At 36.5% G+C, this 9,874-nt stretch overlaps 1 protein-coding gene across 1 annotated transcript in view; it reads right to left on the bottom strand.

Moving 5' to 3' along the window:
* The window catches only part of NFIB (nuclear factor I/B), a 69,506-nt gene that overhangs the window by 14,603 nt on the left and 45,029 nt on the right, over positions 1 to 9,874 (bottom strand). Inside the window, exons 7-8 of the mRNA XM_009080459.1 lie at positions 9,788 to 9,874; positions 6,277 to 6,359 (exon numbers count right to left, since the gene is read on the bottom strand). The exon at positions 9,788 to 9,874 is cut by the window's right edge and continues 46 nt beyond it. Of these exons, the coding sequence (XP_009078707.1) occupies positions 6,277 to 6,359; positions 9,788 to 9,874 (170 nt within the window). The remainder of the gene's footprint in view (positions 1 to 6,276; positions 6,360 to 9,787) is intronic.

Below are 9,874 nucleotides of genomic sequence, written 5' to 3'. Positions count from 1 at the left end.
AAAGTATATAGAAATATCACTTCCAAAGTCTGGATCTGCATGCTCTGTGTCTGTGTGTGTTGAGTGCTTCCTGGGTAAAAAGGCTGGAGAAGTTTAAAAGAGCTTCATTTGATGGAAGAAGATGTTCACAGCAGCAGCAGGAACATGGCCCTTGGAGGATGTCCAGATAGACCAGTAGGGAAGGCCTGGGGGCACAGACCTGACATGAATACCAAGCTGTGGAGGGATGTTAGACACTTTAGTACAGTATTTTGAGTGCTATATGCTGTCTGGAGTCATGCTGACAGCTTTCTGTCTAGTTATTGTCCTTAGAGTTACTTATATGACCTCTAAAATCATGCCATGGCGTTAGGTGGAGATGAGAAGGCACGTTTGTTCTCACCCACTGTAAGCCATCTAAAAGTTTGCAGGACATGAGAAAAGGAGAGGTAGGAAACTACTTCAAGGCTACCTGAGAAAACTAAATTTCCTCAGTAGAGAAACTTAAGAAACAGTCCTCAGGAGATACTTAATAAATGCTGAAAAACATTCCTAATTTTCTCAAGAATATGCTATGAATGCAAAAGAAATTACCTGATTTGGCAAGTGACATGGTGAAAAGCCTTTCCTAGAAGCCCATTGGACACACTTGCCCTTCAGTCCACAGTTTGGTCTTTTTTTTAGCAAGGCAAGCCACAGGAACCCCACTTCAATAACACCTTCCATCCACAAAACATTATCAATGATTTTCTTATTTATCTCTCACCTAACCACACAAGAACAGAGTATGGGTCTGCCTTCCAAAGTGGAAATATATGCCCAGCCTTGCAGCAAACGAGGAATCCCCACAGGCAGCTCAGGCATTTCCTGATGCATGGCACTGCTCTCACCCCTGTGGTATGTCCTCACTGCCACACTCATGGAGCAGCAGAGACCACAAAGCCCACAGATGGTGTTTCTCCTGGGGAGTAATGCAACTCCCTCATTCACCTCAGCCACCTCATGGGAAGAGGTCACAGGGCCAGACAGAGGCAGAGCAGTAACCAAGTGCTTCTGTTCTCTAAAATGCCAGGAAACCGATTTTGTTTCCAATTTCTCGTGCTGTGAGATGTACTGATGTGGAGTTCTACTCAAGAGCTAGATTTCACTCTAAGTGTCTCTACAGTTTAAACAGCACCTTGGAAGCATAACCATCCTGCAGAATTTTAAGTATGTAAATGACACATACATTAAAAATCCGCAGTCAACAGCTCAATCTGTAATCGTAGTCTGAATAACTTTTGGGGTTAGGATTTAAGCATATTTTGTTCTCTCATATTTCAAGATTAGCTGTCTAAGGCTCACATTCATTGCAAGCTTCTGTGATAGCTAGTGAAAGTAGATACATGTTTTGGAAAGTGCAATAGGAGACTGTGCTATATCTTCTGTTAGTTGAGAAAATCCCCTAAAACTTAACATTTGCATATTGTCATTGTTTTGACTGAAACTTCCTTTAAATGTGTTTCCTTTCTAGCAAGTATATGTGAAAGGTGACCTCTTACCCATTTACATACCTCTCTGATCATCATGTGACCCACTTTTACGTCAAGCTGTAAATTACGATAAGGGACACAATAAGAACAGCCTAAGTGTTGATAACCTGTTTCCTGTCTTTACTGAGAAGTTCTCTTTAACAGTCTACTTGTGTTCTTTCAGCCTGCTGCTGAAAGCAAAAGTGACATCCACCCAAAACATTTTGCAAACAGATACTCTGTGTTCAGTGGACATTTAAGTTTACAATTTCCATGATGAATAGTATGAAGAGAATTACATTTTGAACTGAGCAACTCAGTAACTGAAGGATGCATCTGGTAAGAACAACTTCCTCCTGACGTGGCCGGGCAGGCATTTGTAGGAAATAAAAAGCTATCTGCAGTTTTCTGATTTTGCATTTTAGAGACCTTTCTTATTACTATGTACGTGGCAAATGTCTCACTCATAATTGTAAAAGCTGTGTGAAAATCATGAATACAACATACTACATCCAGAATGTCCAAGCTCTAGTGAAAACCATGTCACTGTACTTATCAGTGCAAAGACTGAAAGAGTTTCACTAGCTCCTCAGCAATTGGGCCCACATTAGCTAGCACCATTTACTGTGACAGAAAAGTTCTACAGGTGATTAGCTTCACAGACCTCAATAGTAATCCCATTTATTCATGTTTTCTAATTAAAAGTAGAATCACCCATACAAGGCTCCAAGGTGTTTTAAAATTAGCTAAATGGTCAAGAAAGAGTATCTGTCAGTTACTTCATTCATTCCAACAGAAACTGTATTATTTGTGAAACCATTACTCTGTTTTTGAAATTAATACAAATGTCTATGTATGCGTTCATCCGTCCATCCATCTGTATTTCATATTTTTCATACAGGTAAAGTGTAAACTTTCTAGCTTTATTGCCAGAGACAACATCAACCTGACTCTAAGTGTCTGCCATTGCAAGAACACAATAAATCCATGAAAATGAGAACAGGGACACAAGGAGGCTACAGAAATGCCATAACATAACCATCAGAAGTCTGATCAGTAAGACTTTGCTACTGAACTAATGGTCTTGCCATTAAAGTTAGTTAGCCAAAATAATGGAGACACAACTAGAATCTGGCAAGGAATATGTAGAAAGATGGATTTCCTCAATTTGCTGCTTTTTCCTCTAGGCTCGTCTTAGCAACCACCACTCTTCAACAGATGCAAAACAGGGAAAGAAGAGGGAAAAAGGTACCCCCATATAATTGCAAAGATTATCTTTTAGTAACAATTTATATAAGATGTTTCTCAGCACAGAGGAAGAGCAATGAGCACCAGATTTGACTTAATAATTCCACCGACCACCAGCTGCAAAATTAAGAAAAACTCTCTCACACAGGTCCTAGCTCTTATCACTTCCCTTGCCCCATGCCATGGTGTCATTCCTGGATTTTCATTATCAATACTTAACAATGGTCAGAAGCTGAAGCTGAATCAAGAAAATAAAATTGAGTAGTCACTAATATTTTGCAGTAGACAGAGGAGGGATGACATGAATTTTTTACAATAAAATGACAACATACCTGCAACTCTCTAGGTGTCACTGAAGCAAGAGATTATGTTTTGTCACTATTCATGTCTCAGTATAGAAATACCCTGCATTTCAAGGCAGATAATGGGAAGATCCACCAGCAATGACAACAGGGAGTGGACTGCATAGTTATAATTCCTCATTGGAACCTGGTCTTCCTAACTATCAATGTAACATGCTAAGTACTGCATATAACAGCATATTTTCACAGTGTCCAGACCAGTAAAAGCCAACAAACTCTCTCATTGGTGCTATTTTGCACTGTCCATCAAAATCGTATTCAGTGCTGTTCTATAAATTGTTTACTGGAAGTTGTAGCAAAGTAACACTTTGCCAAGACTCCATGTGAGTATGTGTTGCAAAATACATGTGTAACTTTTAAATTTATTGTGATTACTGTAATTTAAACAGGCTACATAATGGCCCTTTTTAACAACAAAAAGTACTCAAGGGTACATGCCAATATTTCTCATAACCAGAGAGAATAAATCTTCACAAAGACTCCTCCAATGAAGTAAAAAATGTACCGGTGACAATATTTATTCTTGAGGGGTCAATGTGCATTACAGGGTATGGTGGATGTTTAAAAGACCTCTCTGGAACTAAAATCATTGGCTTTTTAATTTAGAATTTCTCTCCACTAATACAAAATGATTGATTGCCTTTATTTCACATACCCCTTGATTTTTCTTTTCATTCATCATGGGCTGCTTTAAACCAAATACATTTAAAATCAGCCATAAGAAGAGTGGTCTCTTTTAAATTGTTGTAAAGTAATGAAAGGACATAGTAAATCAATTGCGTTTCTGTCTTACCAAAGGATAACCTTTGCTCTATTAAAGTTGTTTAGACAATTTCAGTGCTCTACCTTACTTTCTGGGTAATGTACATATAAGGCACTGTCATATCAGAGATGTCTTTAGAATTAAATAAGTGAAGGTTACTAATTCATTGGAAACATATGTATGTACTTATATGTTCATATTTATCCATCTGAAAAACTTTGCTGTTAAAATATTCTGTTCTTTCGAATAGTTTCAGCTGTACATACTGTTCCTTAATTTTCTACATATGTGTAGCATACATACACACACACACGAACACACTCAGGCAAGCATAGTTATATGTCCATTGCATATGTTAGAAGACAGTAGAGAATTCAGAGCAAAGATAATGATATGATTTTTAAATTTACTATATGGCTCAATGGTCACCAATTGATGCTTTTGAATTAATGCAATGAGACTATGAAGCAATATACTTTAGAAGGGAGAACATTGGTTTAACACAGTGGCGTTCAATAGTTTTTGTTTCTGAAGTGTGTGTAACTTAAGTTTCCCTTTCCACCTAAGCCAACTGGCCACATGTTTCACCATGATAGGGAGTATAAGACACAGTGCGTGTAAACACCAAAGGCCCTTGATATCGTTCTCATTTTTAGGTTCCTATGACACTGTTGAAATTTTGAAATCTATTTCAATCTACACAAAGTAAAAATCAATAGAAGATGCACAATGTTAGCAATATATGCTTTAAATGTCATAAACTCAACCTGGAGAAAATTAAGTGTGCTTCCACTACCTTCTGGTATGTGACAAGAGCTTTTTAACTCTTTCAATGAGTTTGGAAGAAGGTGCAGTAGGCCTAAGCAGTAGCAAATTTGCCAAAAAAAAGAAGTGTCTAAACACAGGGAGTGACAAAGAAATTATCCACATCCCCAAATTAACTGGATGTCAGAGGCTTTAAAATGATACTGTGTAAAACAAGAAATCTACAAATTACATGCACCATCCTTAAAAAGAGAGATATTGCATGTATTTTAAAACATAATATACTGCATATCTTTTAAAAAAGAGACTTATTATAGTAATTATAACACATTTCATGAGATAACTATCGTTGAGAGGTTAAAAAGAAAACAACAAAACAACATGCCAGATAATTTACTAAGCAATTAATGGCTGGCAAACACACTAATTGTCATTCGGTATTTTCATAAAAGTGTATAGATGTTTGCAGTTGGGTCTCATTAGTTAAAAAACAGTTGGCAAAGCATCAGCTATTTTGAATAAATGATCATCTTTATGATTTTCTCTGAACTCTGCATGCGGTGACCTTTAAAACGGACATACTGCCACCTTGCCCTGGGAGTGGGTAGGGATAGGGAGTTCCAGCTGAAGTTCACTTCAGTTATATCTCAGCAAACACAGAACAGGTAGGTTTTACTGAAAATGAAACAGGCATGTGTACCAACTGTTGAAAGGAACCCAAGCCTGAGAAAAAAAGACAGTACAACAAATACCAAGGACTACTGAACAGCCCCTTTCTTGCTGCCACATTCAGCTTTTTTCCTTGTAATGTTTTACATGCTGTGAATGTCAAAGTCCTCTACTGTTAAGATTGAGAAGGAACACAAACACACATAAAATATGGTAAAGTTCTAAAGGGTCTGAATTAATTTTTGTTGTTAGTAATGTAGCATTTCTGTATGTGCACGGCCTTGCTACTGACTGCAGCTAATTTATTTGTATGCCATCATTCATCTCGGCTGTATTTTAGCAGTTTGGGTAAACACTTCATTTGCATTAAATTTACAGCATTAATGAGATGTGAAATTTAAAATGCTGCTTGAAACATAAATGATGTAAGAAACTAGAACAAAAACGTGGTTTTATCACATTGAAATCAGCAGACCAATTTAAACCTATTAAACTAGAAATGATGATGTGTTGCATTGAGAATTTCATTCTATAATTGATCTTCTAGAACTAAAATGAAGAAATGTCTTAAACATCTGGTGAGAGAAAATAACAAAATAGCTTGAAAATAATAAATTGGACTTTTTGATTTGGAAATTTTACTTATTTTTAAACTGATTTGGAAATGAGTCCCTTAAGCACCTCATTCTTCTTCCTAAAATCCTAATAAAGATTACATGTATAAGCTCTTGAAATATAAATTAATGAAAGAAATATAATTAGGAGTTCCTTAACATAGCACAAATCTAAGAAATAAAGCATAGGCTAAATTGCTATGTCTTAAAGGTTTCAGTTTTGCTTTGAATAAACTTCACTTTCACAAGGCAAATACTGAAACCCTTATGATTCCAGTCTAATCCAAGATAACAGTCGCAGCACTTAGGAAGGTAATATCACAAAAGTTTCTCTATATCATTACACCTATGTGAAACTTGCCCACCTGTTGCTGGTGTAGGAAGGATGGGTCTCTTGGGCTTAGTCCCACATATCGATTGGCTTGGGATGTGCCTGAGGCTGTGTAGGCTGATTAAGGAAGAACAAAACAGATTGATAAAAATACCAACCTATCATAACTATTACCCTGTTCAGGTACAGTACAAATATGAGAGATCCAGAGTTATGATTTTGCAACATATAGGATGTGTCTGTGGTTTTCCTTTATTTAAACTTTAAGAGTAAGCAAAAGAAAAATTGGACCAAATTAGGAAGGCAGGTGTAAATTCCCATAAACTTCAATGGAAGCTGCATGTGTAAATCATTATGATGTCTCTTGTAATTAAGAGTTCCTCTGAATAATTTTTTTAAGAGATTTCATCAAAGATTTGTATGAAGGAATCATGATTCAGATTTCCATTACACCAATTTAAAGCATCAGTGAAATCACTGAAATGACAATATTGAGAGAAAATAGCACACGCTATTTTCACTGCTGTGAAGGCCCTGTGTAAAACAAAAAAACAAACCCAAAACCCTGTAAAATAACAGCAAAAATCAGAATAAATAGTTCAGTTTACTTATGTGGCATTAAAGGGATCTTTACAGGCCTATGTAAATTGGATGCAATCTGATTAGAAGAGAGCTAATTCTTTCTGTGCAATGTAAGAGTAAATATTCAACTTCCCTATACATCAGGAAATAACATTTTGCTAGGGGAACAATTTAAGGAAGTCTCTTGCTATCTCCTACAGAAGATAGAAGAAATTCATTTCTGAGCAGAAAAGGAATGGTAGGTGGTGCTGGGATTAGTTACAGGATATGAATCCTTCACCTGCTGGACACATTCCTGCCTGGTCCCTGCCAGTAATCCCTAAAATCTGCTACCCTCTCATGGCTTTTGGTGGCACTTATCAAACTAGTTAGGTGGTCTTACTAAATTTCCCAGTGTGGAGAAGTCCATACTGCAACTTGCAGCATCACAACCTGAAAACTTGTTGCAAACTAGGAAAGACTTAGCAGCAAAACCACAAAAAATGGACAAACACATACAAGGAATGGGAGTACTTACTGAACTAGCCTGGTAGCATTTAAGTCACACAGAAAATACAAGCAAGTGAAATGCATTAACAAAAAAATAAATTCAAAACAATTTAAAATGCCATGCACTGTAAGCAGGCTTTAGTGAAAAACTGTCATAAAAAAACCCCTGTTATTAGAAGGAAATTATGGTGGAGGCTACAGGGTTCCCCAAATATTACTGAAGCCTGCTGTTCTTTCTCATTCAAAGCAATTCTACTATTGCACTTCAGAATGAAAGGCAGTGCTAATCATTTGCCAGCTTATTCTCATCAGTTGCATAAATATGTATCTATATGTATTTTGAACCAATCAATCAGTTATTGCAAATAAAATTTAAAAAAAAAATCAGTTTTGATTTTCCCATTAACATTAGCACTCTGTGCAGCAGGTCTATTATGACTAATAATACAATCTTTATATATTCATATATAATTTATGCATCAGCAGGACATGATTCCTATTTTTTTGCTATTTTTTCATCAACAAGGTACGTTTCATCTTTTTTTCTTCCTCTCTTACAGCTACCAGTCTATTTTCAAAAGGCTTTACCAAGAAAGAATATACACTACTGCAGTGCTCTGAAAATCATAACACCTTGAGCATGTAGCATTTATATCTTTTCTCAAATAAAACTTGCACATAGGGATTGTTTTTATTACTATTTATGTATTGTGGTGGCAAGACATTTCTTGCAAACTGCTGTGGAAGCATGAGGAGGCCTTATTTCAAGTATCTAGGCCAAGATGTTCTAAGGTTTAGGGGAATCAGCTACCCAAGCTCCTATGAGAAACTGAGTGATGATTTAATGGGAAACTATAGTCCAATTTGTTCCCTTAGTATCAGGAAAATGAACAGATTAGGTCTGCTTTCCTGTAGCAATGAATATTAAGGTCAGATTACCAGAAAACATCCCAATGCAGTTCTGTCATTGTATGTGTTCTTTTTTGCCACTGGTATCAGAAACTCTGACCTTATCTAAGACAAATATGTAGGCCAGGAAAAATCATGTCAGACAGCTGCAGAAAAAAACTATGAATACTTGAAACTATACATAAACTCAGTTTATTTATCTTTCTGTTCTGAATCTGCTAAAACTAACTCTTCTTAAAAGGTGCAAGAACTGTACGACAAACCACCAATGGGGCTACAGATACACTCTACCACCTCCTAAAAAACTACTATACCAAAAGAACAGGCAAAATACTTCCATAAATCCATCCATATAATTATTTGTTTATACTTAAACAATAGTTGTCCAAAAGTTGCTACAATCCTTTTATAACAAATGCTCAATCAGTTTTCCTCCTTTACATCTTGGCCACTCCTATGCAATTGAGTCTCATCTCTCTTCAGATTCTAATGAAATGATTTAAAGTAGTGCAGCCAACACCTAGAAAAGATAGAGTTTATGGTCTACATTAAGGACAGACCAAAAGTTAGGGACTGGATTGGTAGTTCAAATATTACGTAGGTCTAAAGCAAGTAGGCATAATATAACAGACCCTAAAGAGATTAATATTTTTCAAGACTGGTAAGCTTCTTCCAAAGTACGTTTCTTCTAAAAATATTCATCACTCTGATACATACTAGTAACACTGCCATCTCAAGTCCAAATAAAAGTTCAAGGACAACAGAAATTCAGAATATAGTTAAAAGGCACCATTCTGCATCACTGGACATGACTATTTGGAAGAGGAGAATTTAGCCTAGATATAGAAACACTTTTGCTCTTATTTTCAGATGCACAATTCCATTGAAGATAATAGGAGAAATAACATGGTCCTGTATGTAATAAAGAGCTTAAAACATCACAGTTACGGTTTGTTATTTTCTATTTTTATAAAGCCGAAACAAACACAAACAGTTGGTCTACCATCCCTTGCAGAACTGACAAGGAATTAAACTTTTCTTTTGCCACAGCAGTTGCTTTTGCTAAAAATGACACAACCTATATTAATATGCAATTGTCATAGCTCGGATCCAGTATGTGTTGTAACAAGGCTTGATTTCTGTAGGAAAGCTCATTGAGGAGCAAATTATCCAATCTCTGTTTGGAATTCCATCTGTAGTCATTGCAATACCTTGCTGTCTGGGTGTGCTTCTCAATGTCTTAACAATGTCCACCTTAGATGAAAAAAACACATTTTCTTTTCCTTGAATAGTGGTCAAATATGTAGACTTTTCACTTTCATTTGGTTGGCATGTCACAAACTTTGGTTCATGTAACATGATCTATTGGTTGAAATTTGGGGAGGAAAAGCTTTGCAGTCAGATTGTGTTTGCTCTCCATGTAAAATGATGAGCACCCACTTGGTCAAATAGTAGGAAAAGGCGCCTTTTTCTGGCCTCAGTTTGAAATCATGTCAAATCTTCGATGGACATTTTTTGTTTCCTAAAGAAATACTTACTGGTTGCTGTAGGTGAAGATGCCTCACCTTCAGTGGATGTAGTGATGGGTTTAGTATCTGTCATGGTCAGGGTCACAGGTCGCACCGCACTGTGATGGGGAGAGGGTGCCAAAA

This window comes from Acanthisitta chloris, unplaced genomic scaffold (genome assembly GCF_000695815.1).
Source record: "Acanthisitta chloris isolate BGI_N310 unplaced genomic scaffold, ASM69581v1 scaffold20308, whole genome shotgun sequence".
Taxonomy (NCBI): Eukaryota; Metazoa; Chordata; class Aves; order Passeriformes; family Acanthisittidae; genus Acanthisitta; species Acanthisitta chloris.
Note: the sequence above shows the minus strand (reverse complement) of the source record. Positions and strands in the feature narration are given on the sequence as shown.